At 46.2% G+C, this 15502-nt stretch overlaps 1 protein-coding gene across 1 annotated transcript in view; it reads right to left on the reverse strand.

Annotated features, from left to right (window-relative positions):
- Usp46 (ubiquitin specific peptidase 46) overlaps positions 1-15502 on the reverse strand; it is a 65493-nt gene that overhangs the window by 28264 nt on the left and 21727 nt on the right. The window contains exons 2-3 of the mRNA XM_021210595.2: positions 6453-6533; positions 1902-2115 (exon numbers count right to left, since the gene is read on the reverse strand). Of these exons, the coding sequence (XP_021066254.1) occupies positions 1902-2115; positions 6453-6533 (295 nt within the window). The remainder of the gene's footprint in view (positions 1-1901; positions 2116-6452; positions 6534-15502) is intronic.

Consider the following 15502-nt stretch of genomic DNA (forward strand, 5'->3'; position numbering starts at 1 on the left):
GCTAAACAAAACTTTGTAAAAACAAACACTGGGTGACTGTAAGTTCATTGGAGTAAGAGTTTGGGGCAGACACAAGTTGCCACATGAAATAGTCCGATAATCAGAAAAATCAGTGTAAAACTTCTGGAATATACGACATGTTTCTATCACTGTTTCCCTCCAAAAAAGAAAGTGCTGACTGGAACCCTTGCACTGACTTTCGTAGCATCATCACTGTCCTTACCCCGACAAACCACCCAACCAAGGTAACTCAGAGGAGGAAGGATTCGTTTGTGCTCGAGGTTCCAGAGGGTTCCTCTCCTGCTTGGTCCGCCCCAGACAATGGAGCAAGGGAGTATGGCAGAAGCTACCCACCTCGGGGTGCACAGGAGACACAGAATGAGAGAAGAACTAGGGACCAGGTGTCCCCTTCAAAGGCTCACTCCTGTGATCTACTTCATAGCTTCGTCCCAGATCCTCAAGTCCCCATGACCTTCCGGAACATCATCCCCAACAGAGAACCAGCAACCCCAGGCTGAACACACACGTCCCACCCAAACCATAGCCCGTTGTTACTCTAACACGCCAGAGCCTCTTTAGGTAATGTGTGCTTGCTCCGTCCACAGTTCGGAAGGTAGTGTGCTGTTCTGCTCAGGGAGTCATCAACATGTTTCACCCTAGGAGTACAGCGCTCAAAGGTCTGCCTTGGACAGTTTTATTTTATCCTTATAATCCTTCCCCGGAGTGCAGCATGTTAGAAAGAGAGAGAGAGAGAGAGAGAGAGAGAGAGAGAGAGAGAGAGAGAGAGAGAGAGAGAGAAGAAAATAAGGAAGAAAAGGAAAGAAATCATTCTAAATGGGATGTCAAATATCAAATTTTGTTCGTTTGTTTGTTTGTTTGTTTCACATGTAGTGGGAAAAGAAGAAATGTTTTCTGTTGAGCAATGGCCATGTGCTCCTTTAGTCCCAGCACTCCAGAGGCAGATGCAGAGACAGGGGAATCTCTGTGAGTTTAAGGCCAGCCCGGTCTACCAATCAAGTCCCAGGACAGCCAGGACTATAAAGAAAAGCCCTGTCTTTTCCTTATCCTCTCCCCTTTATTAATTTAATTAATTAATTACATTATAAAAGGAGAGGATAAATTAACTGATTAATTAGTTAAGTTTCACATTTGCAACAGGGTCTAAACATGCAGGTGGTCTGGTCTAGGTGGCCAGAAATGTACAGTAATCAAACTGTCTCTGTCGTCTGAGTGTTAGGTTTAAAGTTATGCACTAGTACAACTGTTCTCTCTCTCTCTCTCTCTCTCTCTCTCTCTCTCTCTCTCTCTCTCTCTCTCCCTCCCTCCCTCCCTCCCTCCCTCATGTGTGTGGGGTGTCTATGTAACTTTTTAAAAAAAAAAGATTTATTTATTGTATGTATANGAGTACACTATTGCTCTCTTCAGACACACCAGAAGAGGGCATCAGATCCCATTATAGATGGTGGTGAGCCACCACATGGTTGCTGGAAATTGAACTCAGGACCTCTGGAACAGCAGCCGGTGCCATCTCCCCAGCTCCCGTGTCTATGTAATTGTATGTAATTGTATGTAACATGTAGGGTATTAGATCTTCTGGAACTGGACTTACAGGTGACTGTGAGCCACTCAGTATGGGTCCTGAGAAGCAAACTCAAGACCTCTAAAAAGCTCACTCTTAACCACTGAGCCATCGCTCCAGTCCTTGAAATGTCTTTTCTTAAAAACTACTCTCCCTTAAAAAAGAAAAAAAAAAAAAATTAAATGAGCTTTTCATTTTGAGGCTACACAGAACCGTTGCCGTTCCCCATTCCAGAGCTTCAAACCCACGACGACCAACCGCCGCAGAACCGCTGCTGTTCCCCTTACCGGAGCCGCGAACCCACGATGACCACAGCACTCACCGTTCTCTTTCCTCAGCCTTGAAATGAACTTCTTTGGTGGGATGACGCCAACTTTCTTCTTCTGCGTGGCAATGCTGTGGAAAAGGTCTGCCAGGCATGTCAGCAGGTTTTCCTTCTTTTTTTGCTGGGCCTTGTATGCCAACACATTCTCCCGGAACGGCCGGCAGAAGTACAGCGCTTGAAGCACGGAGTTACAGTAGCATGTGTTTCCAAACTGCCAAAGCACAAGAGGAGCGGCTGCAATCATCACCTGCGAGTAAGCCACCTCTGGACAGAGGCAGGGAGGGAGGTACCACCTCCAGATTGGGGGGGGGGGGAGGTGCCCGGAACCAGCCAATCCCTGTGTTCCCATATCGGAGCCCAACATGTCGAATTAGGTAGGGGTGGATCTGATCAACAAGGTCAGGGGCAAAAGGGTACAGTGGTGGTTCTCACCCCTTCCTGATGATGCAACCCCTGATGATGTGGCGGCACCACCCCCCCCAACGATAAAACTATTTTCGTTGCTACTTCATAACTGTAATGTTGCCACTGTTATGAATGGTAACGTAAATATCTGTCTTTTCCAACTGTCTTTGGCGACTCCTGTGAAAGGGTAGATGGAGCCACAGAATGGTCACGACCCACAGGATGCTCAGAGGGGTCGCAATCCACAGATTGAGAACCACACCCCCTCCTTAGCTGCAGTTTTACTTGCTGCGCTTTCAGTTATGGGGAGTCAACCACAGTCTGTGAACATTAAGTGGAAAATTACAGAAATAAGTTACCTATAATTTTCTATTGTATACCATTCTGAGAGCTGGGATGGAATCTCACACCATCCTATGCCATCCTGCCCAGGATACAGGAGACCCCTTAGTCTCCTGTATCCACAATATATATGGTACCTGCCCACTAGTCACTTAGATATCTTGGGTATTACAAGTAACCTTCATATTATTTAACAATGGCCCCATCCTAGTACTAAGAAACAAACTAATACTGATAATTTACTGTAGCTGTTCTATTTTATTAGAACATAATCTCATCTCTTGTGCCTAATGTATAAATTAAACTTCATCACCAGTGTATACATATAGAACAAAACAGTCTGTATAAAATGTGGGACGATCCAGTTCTAGACATACATCTGGGGACCTGCAATGCCTCCCTGACAGATAAGAGTTTCTGATCCACTCAAGTCTATAAACTTATGATAAGCAATCTGATTAGGAATCTAAGGAGCTCCGGTGCTTAGAAAAAGACAAGAAAGAAAACCCACATAACATGGGGACTCAGAAAAGCAGCTGGCTAAAGAAAAGACACAAAGTAATATTTAAAAAAACTCCCCTGGCTGCAGGCATGGTGATGCACATTTGTGGTCCCAGCTCTTGGGAGGTTGAGGCAAGAGGGATCATTGCAACTTGGAAGCCAGCCTGGACCACACGTGAGTTCCAGGCAGCTTGAGCTATACAGGGAGAGCCTGTCTCACAAAGAACCTCCCATGTCTATAAAAATAAAAATCAGGGCTGGAGAGATGGCTCAGCGGTTAAGAGCACCAACTGTTCATCCAGAGGTCCTGAGTTCAATTCCCAGCAACCACATGGCGGTTCACACCCATCTACACTGTGATCTGATACCCTATTCTGGTATGGCTGAAGACAACTACAGTGTACTCACATACAATAAAATAAATAAATCTTTTTAAAAAAAATCAAAATCAAAAAGAAACTGAAGGGGCTGGGGATATAGCTCAAGAGGAGATGTGTGTGTGTGTATGCATATGTTCATGTATATACACACACACACACACATACAGTGCAGGGAGTAGATGTATACACACACACACACACACACACACACACTGCAGCGAGTGGGTGGATATGTATTTAAGGAGTTAAGAACCGCTTGCTCAAACAAAGCCTTTAAGGAACAGAGCTTGTTTAGGGCTGTAGTGGCTGCTGCCGCACAGTACAAAATCTCACTCCAACGGAATGGAGCAAGAAGCGCATCCACAGGCGCCCCTCCCTTCTTCCCACCCTTCTCCTTCTAAGTTACCCTGCCTCGTGCTTCGTCCAAGATGGCAATTGTCCCGATATGGTATCACACAAGTCCCTCTGTAATCAGATTAGGGCCCACACAGCAACACTCTATCCCTCTCCAGTCACAGACACGGAGGTTTTGACTTCGGAGGGGAAAGTCATTATCTCACTGGTTTCTAAGTGACTGGAAGCCCAACTCTGTTGGAAGCCCTAGCTGAGACCTGTACTTTAAGGCTGTCCCCACTCGGTAAACGAACAGCAAGAAATTCCAGAGCAATAACAAGACCCATAGCCTGGATGACAAAACGCTTCAGAGGTCAAACGGAGCAGGGGCATCTCTGCATGGCTTTGTGGCTAGGATATCTTCAGTTCCTATGTGTTCTCATGTTCCCTGACACAGTCATGTAACGGGTGACAAATCCTTTCACACAGAGGCTGGCACCTTCATAAATTACCAATTAAGGAATCATAACTGTAGCTATTAATAAATGCAGTTCTCATGATTCTTCTACAAGGTAGGCAACAGCCTTAGTTCTCTCTCCATAGCCTGCATTTGTATCTTCCTTAGCTAGGGAAGACTTCCCAGGAAGTGAATAACTTTCTTCAGAGAGTTAAGTGGAGAACTATGCACAGTTGCTAAAATAAGCTCCCGGTTAAACTGTGAAGACTGAGTTTTGCCAATACGATACCCTGTGTTTCCAGGGCCTTGCGTAGCCTTCCTCTGCCCAGTCTTTTCTCTGCTTCTCAATATCTTTTACTCAAGACACCCTGCAGCCACAGCCTGGCTGATCTAGTAGCCAACTCTGAAGAAATAAAAGGAATATTTTCCAAGTGTCTACAACATACTCCAGCCTCTCATCAGGGCCTCACATAGTCTCTCTCTCTCTCTCTCTCTCTCCCTCTCTCCCTCTCTCCCTCTCTCCCTCTCTCCCTCTCTCCCTCTCCTTCATCCTTCACTGTGACTCAAGAGGGAGAAACCATTGCAACCACAATCAGTGAATGCAGGAATGGAGGACCAGAAAGGCCAACTTCCTTGCCTGGGATCACACCACCAATTAACAGTACAGGGAGAATTCAAATGTAGCTCTTTCCTTTATACCCAATGTAGCATTTACTTGCAAAGAATGTGTCCAGCTTCCCCAAGCACACCTCCCAGCAGGAAAGATACTGGCAGACTGGCAGAGCAGCTGCTCCAGAAACCCACGTGTCTGTGAGCTAACACGCTTAGCACCTAAAACTTCGACTCAATAAAGATACAGTGATGTAGAAAATTCATAGGAGTGATGGTTAATACCACTTTAGCTCATAAAGCCAGGTACTAAGGGGCTCCTGCCTAGCAGGAAGAAGCCCAGTGTTGTAGAACAGTTTCCTCCAAGATTGAAACCCTCCATCTGGTAGAGAAGCTCCTTACATAGGAAAGTAAAAGACTCAAAATTAGTTTCAGGAAGTCCCTGAAACTGACCAGATTCACTGGGCCCCTCCCTGCCTTAGTAAGCAGAGCTAAACTACAAAGAAGACTCTAGGAAGTACAAAAGCTGCCAGGAAGACTCTGAGACTGGAGCAGCTGAGCAGAAGAAGCAGAAACCAGTGGAGCTGCTTGGAGGAGGTTTAGACCAGCGTCACTTGGAAAGGTCACTCTCCACCCTGCTGAGCTGCCTGCAGGCTGTGCAGTGAGTTCCAGGTTCCCACCTTTGTGAGCTGTCACCCATGCCGGTGTATGCCTTGGTGAGGCAGCTGTCTTTGTCTCCTGTAAGTAATCCCTCACCCTTGCTTTTGTAACCCCAGTAAAATTCACTGGCTCACCAAATTAAACTTTGGTGATACCTGTAATTTGGTCTGTAGTGAGTTCAATATCTGGGGTGACTGGATGTATGGGTTGTAATTCTGGAGTAAATGACTCTTAGTTCTTGATTGACAGCCCTCCTCTACCTCAAGTGGAGATTCTATATATGTAACTATAGATCTCTAATATAAGCTGGACTATCAGCCAAGCACAGGTAGCCAGCTACCAAGTCTTAAAACTCAAGGTGTATTATTGATCCATACCAAAACAAAGACTGAGAGGTTCACCTGTGAGAAAGGGAGGAACAAGCAAAGCGGGTTTGGCCACACACTAATGACATCACTCTGAAAGCGACACAGACAAAGGAAAGCCCTCAAGGCACTCGGGAAAGGAATGCAAATTCAACCAATAATGTGGCAATGAAGTCCTCTGCTGGGGACAACTATTACAACATTTTAAAAAGTAGATTAAAGTGCCCTTCTCCAGCACTTGACTCTGCTACTAACTAAAGCACACAGGCAGTTCTTTAAGTAGATTTGGCAATGGCAGAGGAGAGTTGGGCATGCTCAGGCAGAGGCAAGAAGGATCCCTGCAAGTTCAAGGCCAGCCAGGTCTACATAATGAGCTCAGGACCATCATCAGAGCTACATAGCTAGACCTTATCTCCCCAAAACAAAACAAAAACAAACCACAAGTCAGGAGAGTTACATCAAATACCCTAAAACAATGGAAACAATAAATACTTACATTGACCAATCCAAAGTAGTGTTCATTGATCGGAAACTGCTCTGGTCCAATGTCTTTTTCCAGAGCAGAGGCATTGGTGCCCTACAAGAAAACATAACAACAGTTCTGTGGCATGAAAACAGATGAGGAAGTTGGGGGACGGAAGCTGGCCCACTCCCGAAACAAGCGTCCCTTGTCAGTAGCGTATACCGGATGTGGGACTCAGTAGCAAGGCTTTCCGCTGTATTCCTTACCTAACATACTTGTGGCCCCAGCCCTGATCATTCAATTAGGAAAAGATATTTGAGATAGACACGTAAATAACAAGATGATCTTCTGATTAATAATATATTGAATAATAAAATACTCCAGGTGGCTGCAGAAATAGAAAGCCTGGAAGATGGGACCATTTTCAAAGTCAACATCTTTATTCTGCTAAGGAGTTCCCACACACCCACTCAGCCAGGCACTAATCTCTAGGTCCAGGCATTAATGAGAATGGTGAAGATACAGCCATACAAGACGGCTCTCATGGGATTCCCACTTTCAAACATGATGACGATGACGGCCTGAAGCACAAAGCAGGAACTGGTGAGTGCAGCCAAGGAAAATAAACTCAGAGATGGGCTGATGCCGGCGGGAATGCTACAGCCAAGGGCCGGAGGCTGCCCAACTGCACCTTTAAGTCGAGAACTCAGGGAAGGTCATACTGAGAAGGCTCTATGTCCAGAGAATATTGCAGATAATGGAAGGATCCAGTGAGAGTCCCGACAGCTGTTGGATTCATCGGATTGCTAAGCCTGGTGATACTGAAGCATAGTTAAGACTAACAGCTCCTGTGCCTCCTGTGCCAGGGACTGTGCAGTTTATCTTCATGATGCGCATAAGAACTACACTTTGTGTAATGGCTGTTCTCCGTTGTCTCCATCTGGAAGTGACTTAAAACCCAAGAGGCTGGAGACACCTGTGAGGGATTTTTCGTAATTAAATCATCTGCAATGGGAAGACCCATTTTAATCCAGGTCTTTAGAGGGGGTAAGATCCACCTTTAATCTGGGCCACACCTGCTGGTGGTCTAGCTAAAGGTCACGGGAGGAGGAAGCTTGCTTTCTTTGCCTGCTTGTTCTTGCTCTCACTGGCAGGTGTATTCCTTTACTGGCAGTAGAGCCTACATCTTCAGGATTCTAGCTGAAGACCGGCAGAGATATGTATGCAGCCTCATGAACTGAACAATTCCTGGATTTCCGGGTCTTCAATTGGAAGACAGCCATTGTTGAGCCTGCTAGACCGCAGCCTGTTACCAACTCGCAAAGGCTGAACTCAGGAGTCAGTTTCAACCTTATCCAAATGCCGCACCAAGCCTACCCATCCAAACAGTGATGAAGCCCACACCCGGGGCCAGGCACCGGTGAGGGATGGTCTTTTCTCCCTAAGAGCTGAATGAGCTGCCTGGAAGGGAAAAAAATAGTTCACTCCAGTCAGGTACACAGTCATCACTGACCACAGGGAACAGGTTCCAGATCCCTGAAAGACACTGAGTTCCTTCACATAAATGGTATAGTAGTTGCTTATAACCTATGCATATCCTCCTCTATGCTTTACATCCGCTGCATTACTCATTATACCTGGTATATATAATAAATGCTATATAAACTGTTGGTACGCTGTATTGTTTACAGAATAAAGACAAGGTTCGAGTGCTCAGTACAGTTGAAATGTTTAAAACGTTTCTGACCTGCATTTGACTGCTCTGTGCGTACAGAGCCCACACCTGTAGAGGGAGCAGGGGGTAGAATCAGAGCCCTTGGCTGATGTTGTCCCTTGACTATCTGCAGCCTTCTCTTGCCCAGGCTATCACAGAAGACTCATAGCTCACAGAGACACAAGGATTTGGGAGACAGAGAACGGAAAGCTAAGCGTTTTATATTTAGAAAGAAATACTACTGGGCCTGGGGTTAAGGATGATTCATTGATTTAAGAGTACATACTGCTCTTGAAGACCTGAGTTTGATCCTCTGACATTTAAGTCAGAAGGCTCACAATAACCTAGAACTCCAGCTCCAGGGAATCTGGTGGCCTCTTGATTCCACAGATACCTGTACATACATATATACAGGCAGACAGACAGACAGACACACACACAGAAACACACACAACAGAATAAAAGTTAAAGAGATTTCTAATGCTGTATCTTCGTTTATTTATTCTCTGTGTGTATGAATGTTTTGCCTGCGTGTGTGTAAGTGTGATCTGTGCATAGCTACTACCAGAAGAAGGTGTCAAATCTCCCTCAGACTGGAGTTACAAATGGTTATGAGCCAACACGTTGGTGCTGGGCCGAACTCAGATCCTCTACAAGATCAACAGATGCTCTTAACCATTAAGCTATCTCTTTAGCCACCCCCCCCAATGCTGTGTAATCTTAATTCATATAACAATCATTTCCTCCTCGAGAAAAGACATGGCCATGAAGCAGACTGGGAACCAGTCAAAGTGGTCACTTGCCCCAAAGCATACAGTAAGTAGAAGATAACTGGATTTCAAGCGTCCAGAACAGCAGTATGGCAGGCTCCCCTCACCCCCTAGGTTTCTGTGTGATGTCTCGCTCTCTCTCTGCTCTGCCAACATTCTACACTCATTTATCCACCATCTGAGAGAAGACCCAAGGCTCAGATGGGAGGCAGCTTCAGAACCCTTTCTTCAGAGTTGTGAAAACCATTGTCTCCACAGCTTTACCACAGCCGACCTTTTGAAATAACGGATCAAATTATAGCAGGATCTCATGGAACAGATGAAGAACACCAACATTTCTATTTTTTATTTTATTTTATTTTATTTATTTTTGGTTTTTCAAGACAGGGTTTCTCTGTATAGCCCTGGCTGTCCTGGAACTCACTTTGTAGACCAGGCTGGCCTCGAACTCAGAAATCCACCTGCCTCTGCCTCCCGAGTGCTGGGATCAAAGGCCTGTGCCACCACGCCCGGCTAACATTTCTTAACAAAGTTGTTTCTAAATAATAAACTAATGTAAATAATAGGTATTAAATAGACCTACGTCATATTTTTTTCAAGCAAAATTAGAATGTTTGCCAGCAAGAGCAGGATCAACGGAAGATACGATGTATCAGTGGTTGAAACCGGATCTCATTAGATTTTTCTTTATGAAGAAGGGCAACTAGAGAAGTTAACACATGGTTTTGCTAGTTAACTCTTTGGCTGAGGATGGTCTGGCCCGTCTTAGCACTAATTTTGCCATTTGTGGAAAGGAAGTCTGGACATGAGGATGCAGATTTGTACTAAGGACAGAGAGAGCTACGGTCACACAGCGTCCACTTGCACAGATGGAAGGATCAGCACACACACACACAGGGCAGGGAGAATTCTGTAGCTGGTGAGACCCGGCTCTTCTCTGACAAACAGCTGACGGCTCCTCAGTTCAAACTTGCCCACTCTCTGACCCTACACACAAGATTGTGAAAGGGCCAGGAGGAGATTCCACAACCTCGCCCGCTTGTCAAACACTCTTCTTTCTGAAGTTGGCGGCCAACGTCCCTCTCTCCTCAGGGGCCCCCAGTCATAGAGGGCTCACCCATAGGTCTCAGGTTTTGCCATTATCCTGGGTGGTTTCAGCATCCATGTAGAGAAGTCACATGGCGGAGCTGCTCTCCCAGCAACCTGACAGCCTCTTCACTATCTTTTATTCCACTGTATTCAACTCCAGCCACCCACTAGAACCCAAGCACAGCTCTGCCCACTCTTTCTTAAAGTCTCCCATCATGGAGACATCTACGCTGTGCTAAAATTATACTGCTTTAGATATAAGGAGTCACCCACAAGCTAGTGTGTTAGAGTCTTGGTCCCCAGGTGGTGGCACTCTGTGGGCTGGGCTACTGTTTAGTTCTGGAACGTTAGGGGGCGGGGTATAGCTGGAGAAGTCAGGTAATTGAAAGCACGATCTTGAGGAATGCTTGTCCTGGCCATTTTCTGCATCCCCTTTTCTCCACTTCTGGCAGCCACAGTGTGAACTGTTCTGCTCAGCCACACCCACATTCTAGCACCGCTGACACTATGATCCAAAACAAGCAACTCCATCTTTTACACTGTTCTTAGGTAGCTTGAGTATAGTGATGAAGGGGAAACTGATCCACTCTCCTGCTTTCTTACATATCATAGGATACGCAGGCCAGGGCTTCAATTACCCTTCTATTCCATTACCCTCTTCACTGGACTTTCCCACCCAGCAAAATAAGAACCCATTGTGAACCAAATTCTCCATCTTTTTCTGAATATACACCCAGACAAGCATGCAGTACTCAAGGGAAGAGGTCAGACAACCAACCAGATCACTAGATTCACCCAAACACTGGAGGCCTTACAAACAGCATTCAAGCTGGGTATGGTGGCTCACACCTTTAGTCCCGACACTCAGGAGGCAGACGCTGGTGGATCTCTGTGAGTTTGATGCCAGTCTGGTCTACAGAGTGAGTTTCAAGACAGTTGTGGCTACACAGAGAAACCTTGACTCGAATAGATAGATAGATAGATAGATAGATAGATAACAAAGATACTAAATTCCAACATCATAGAGTGGAATTTTTTCCTTGCTCCACAGTGACTGTTTCTAAATTTCTTGAGCCTCTGAAACATTAGCATCCCCTTTACCCCTTTCTAGCTTAACAGGAAAAAAAAAAAAAAAAAAAGCACCAGAAGTCAAGGACTCCTTAATCGGCTGCTCAGAAACCTATGTGCCTCTGTTATAAGCAATGTCGATGCTTCCATGATCAAAGTGTCTGTCCTCCTCAGCTCCAGCAGCATAAGCTCAGCACCTCCATATCTCACAGGCTTCCTCCTTTTTCCCCTCCCCCTCCCCTGGCCACCTCACTCTTACATCTCCTTCACCCTGTTTCTGCTGAAACACAGATGAATCGGAGGTTCCCCAAGATTGGTAAGTCAAAGAAAGGGACTGAAGGTGGTAAGGCCATGTGGTAGCTGCTGAGTGACAGGTGTGGGTGGGCTCACTGGGCTATCCTGTTCATACTTTTACATCTACCGTCAGTCATGCATCTCCTAACCATGAGGACATGTAGTGAGAAAAGTGTTATTTGGGCCATTTTATCATTAATGGACATCATAGAGAATACATACACCAGCCTGCAAGGTACAGTCTCCCACCTATATAGGCTATATGAAGTATGTATTGTGTTCGTGTGTGTGTGTGTGTGTGTGTGTGTGTGTGTGTGTGTGAGGCCTTGGGGCCTGACAAAGGAAACAGAAGATCAAATAAAGTGCAAGAGGAGATGATGAGGTGAAGAAGGCACATAAAAGAGCTGCGGCAGTGGTCATAAGCACTTCTCGCTCTTGCAGAGGACCCAAGTTCAGTTCCCACCACCCACAGAGTGACTCACAACCATCTGCAACTCCAGTCCCACGGAGCATGAAGGCCCTCAAGTACATGGGCACACACATAGAAATAAACAAATAAAATTAAAGAGACATAAGCAGGAGCTGTAGGAGGCTGCTTCTGGAATTGCATTGAACACTATGGGAAACGTTTTATAAGTGGTACACATTCTGAAATCGCCCCAAACCACGGTGAGATAAATAGATAATGCTGGTACTTAGCTGCTTGTTATCATCACCCAGTGTTGTGTGCCCTGCATAATAGTGTGTGCTGTACTTTCGTGCAATGGGGCAATAGGTTTGTTTCTGCGTGTCACCACAAAGACCCAGAGTGTGTCACACTGCGGAACAGCTCACACCACCTTATTACAACTGTAGCATTGCTTGAGGTAGTATAATGCAACAGTGCCCTCCAAGTTAAAACGTTCCAAAAGAGAGTGAGTGGAGGGGCTCGGGAGACTCAGGGGTAAACAGACTTCACATGCCTGGGGAAGTGGAAGCTTGCAAGATTCATGAGGGCCCCACCCCAGAGCTATGGAAGCAGAAAACAACCGCTCGGAGAGGAGACTGTGACCGGTGTGACTGCAGAAAGGAGATTCTTGGACCTGTTAGCTGCCTGCCAGCTCCAGGACTACAACTCCCATGAGGCCTCACCCTTTCCCAGATGCAGCTGCTTTTGAATCATACTTGCTCCTGTAAGTAACCCCTCCCCCATGCTCTAGTTAAGAACCCAAGTAAAAACACATTTGTTCACCAAGTTAGACTTTTTTACAACCATTACTTAGGTCTATCCTATCCTGGGGGGAAACACACCCACATCCACACACACACCCACAAATGGAAGGAGAGAGAGCGAGATAGAGAGAGAGAGAGAGAGAGAGAGAGAGAGAGAGAGAGAGAGAGAGAGAACACTATGCCTCCCCCTGGAAAAGTCCCTCAGACTACAGCAGGTGGTAAGAATTTTTCAGCTGCATTATAATCTTATGTAATCACTATGGTAAATGTGACCCACCATCTACCAAAACATTGGTCAGCAACATATGTATGTGTGTGTGCATGTGTATGTGTGTGTGTGTATGGAGATAGATATATATATATATATATATATATATATTTGTGTATATATGTGTATGTATACATATACATATATATGTGTGTGTACGTATGCTGTTGTATATTAAGGCAGAATTCCAGTCTACCAAGGACACGTTTGTTCTAATTCCCCAAACTGGTGAACACAGTTCCTCACACGGCAAAGGAAACCTGAGACAATATTAATTCACACATCTGCTAGCCAAACAGAATGGGGCTTGCTCTGAATTAATCCAGTGGGCTCAGAATGCTCCCAAGTGGCCTTCAAAGCAGGAGCATGGACGAGGCAGAGCGAAGGGATGCTGTGTGCGTGACGACCGCAGAAGCTTTGCAGACGGAGGAAGAGACAGAGCCAAGGCACGGTCCAGTCTCCACCGTGGACATGGCTGCAGCTCCAAACTGATGCAGCCCTCCACCAACTTGGCTTTGGCCCAGTGAAACCTGCTTTGGATTTCAGAACTATCAGAAAGTCAGCAAGGCAGGCAGGATGGCTCAGCAGGTAAAGCACTTTCCATGCCAGGCTGGTGACCCAAGTTTGATCCCCAGGACCCATGTGAATACGAAAGTAGAGAACCAAGTTCAGAAAGGTTGTCCTCTGACTTCCACACAGGCATAGATGTTATGTATATACCTCCCCATACATATAACAATAATAAACCAATCAATAAATAAATCTGTTCTATTTAAAGATAGTAATGTGGATTGTTTAAGCCACTCAGGTAATATAGTTGGCTACAGCAGCCTAGGACCCTGGCACTGTGTGTTTAATGGTTCCCATCTATAAGGTCCTTCCTCACCTCCATATCTCTCCCAGCATTTGCATAGTCCTTAGACTCAATCCCAGCATCCAAAAGGGGAAAAAAAAAATCTCCTTCTGGATGTCACCCCCGCATCACCCTGAGAAGCTACAAATATAGCCAGCTCCCCAGAGCGGGACTTGTCGACAGCTGGCTTTTCCCAGAGGTGGCCTGAGGCCTCCCCCATGTCTCTTTCCAGCAGAAGCCTCTGCAAAGTTTCAGTTAGCCATTTCTGACCATCTGCACCTTTCAGGCTTCCCTCGGAGCTCCACGCGACGCTAATACAGACTTTCCCACTTGCCTACCCACTGGCCCTTGACATCCATCTACTCAAATGGAACATCTTGCTCCTCTGGTGTTTTCCCTCACTTAGTAAACGGTCCTGCCTTCTCCAGGCCATACCCAACATCCCTGCTGAACTGTCCCCTGTCACTATGCACCGCTGACAAACTCCTTCAATCTTGCCACTCCAGCCACTTCTTTTTCAGCTGCAGCTGGACAAGGTTGCAGGATCTCTCGCCCAAATCACCACAAGCTCCTGCCTAGCCTCCGCCATCCTCTTTAGCCAGCCCTAACCACTACAGGAGAAGGCGTTCTTTTTAAACATGAAATTGTTTTTGGAATTTCCCCCTGGTGGCATTCAGGGCTGTCACTAACCTTTCTTGTCACTCATCCTCTGCAAACCCTAGCTGGACCAATGGCTGCCTTTCAGTCTCCGGACACCCACACTCTTTCCTAGTCACTCTGCCTGCCCTGCCTGTACCTTACAAGACTAATTGAAAGGCCAACTCTTCCGGGAATTCTTCATAGAGCAGCCTCTCTCTGTTAAACCAGTCCTGCGGAGGCGGGCAGGATGACATCCCTCCCCAGTTGCACACTTTCTATCCCCGGACTCCACTGAGTTACCACGCATGGCAAAGGGGACTTTGCAGATGATTAAATGAAGGACCTTGAGACAGGAAGATTTTTCTGGATTCTTTAGATGAGAGATGGACTTGGCAGGATGCTTCAGGTCCCCAGAGGTCGGGGTAAGTAAAGATAGGTGATGGTAGAAACAGCTCAGAGACGCTAAAACTATCACACTTCTGGCCCTGGAGACAGAAGGGCCTGTGAGTCAAGGAACAAAGGCAGCCTGCAGAAATCCCAACAGCCAGGAAGCAGGTGCACCCTAGGGCAAGCAATCTGGCCATACACTGTAAGAAATAATGGTGCTCTTTTTGAGCTGCTAATTTAGGGTGTGTGTGTGTGTGTGTGTGTGTGTGTGTGTGTGTGTGTGGTAGTGTTCGCACATGTATATGCAGGTACACATACCATGCATGTATGCATGGAAGCCAAAGAAGGACATTGGGTGTTGTGGTCTATCACCCTCTACCTTGTTCCATTGAAGCAGGGTCTCTCACTGAACCTAGAGCTAAGCTGGCAGCTAGCAAACTCTATTATACTCCTGTTTCTGCCTCATCCCTCAGCACTGGAATACCACATACAAACTGCCACACTTACCTTCTTACTCAGATGCTAGGATGGGGGCTCTCAGGTCCGCATACTTGCCCAGCACACTCTCCTGCCTACTAAGTCATTTCTCTAGCCACTAGGATAATTTTTTTTTAAAGATTTTATTTACTTATATATGTAAGTATACTGTAGCTGTCTTCAGACACTCCAGAAGGGGGCGTCAGATCTTGTTATGGGTGGTTGTGAGCCACCATGTGGTTGCTGGGATTTGAACTCAGGACCTTTGGAAGAGCAGTCGGGTGTTCCTACCCGCTGAGCCATCTCACCAGC

This window comes from Mus pahari, chromosome 13 (genome assembly GCF_900095145.1).
Source record: "Mus pahari chromosome 13, PAHARI_EIJ_v1.1, whole genome shotgun sequence".
NCBI classification, from domain to species: Eukaryota; Metazoa; Chordata; class Mammalia; order Rodentia; family Muridae; genus Mus; species Mus pahari.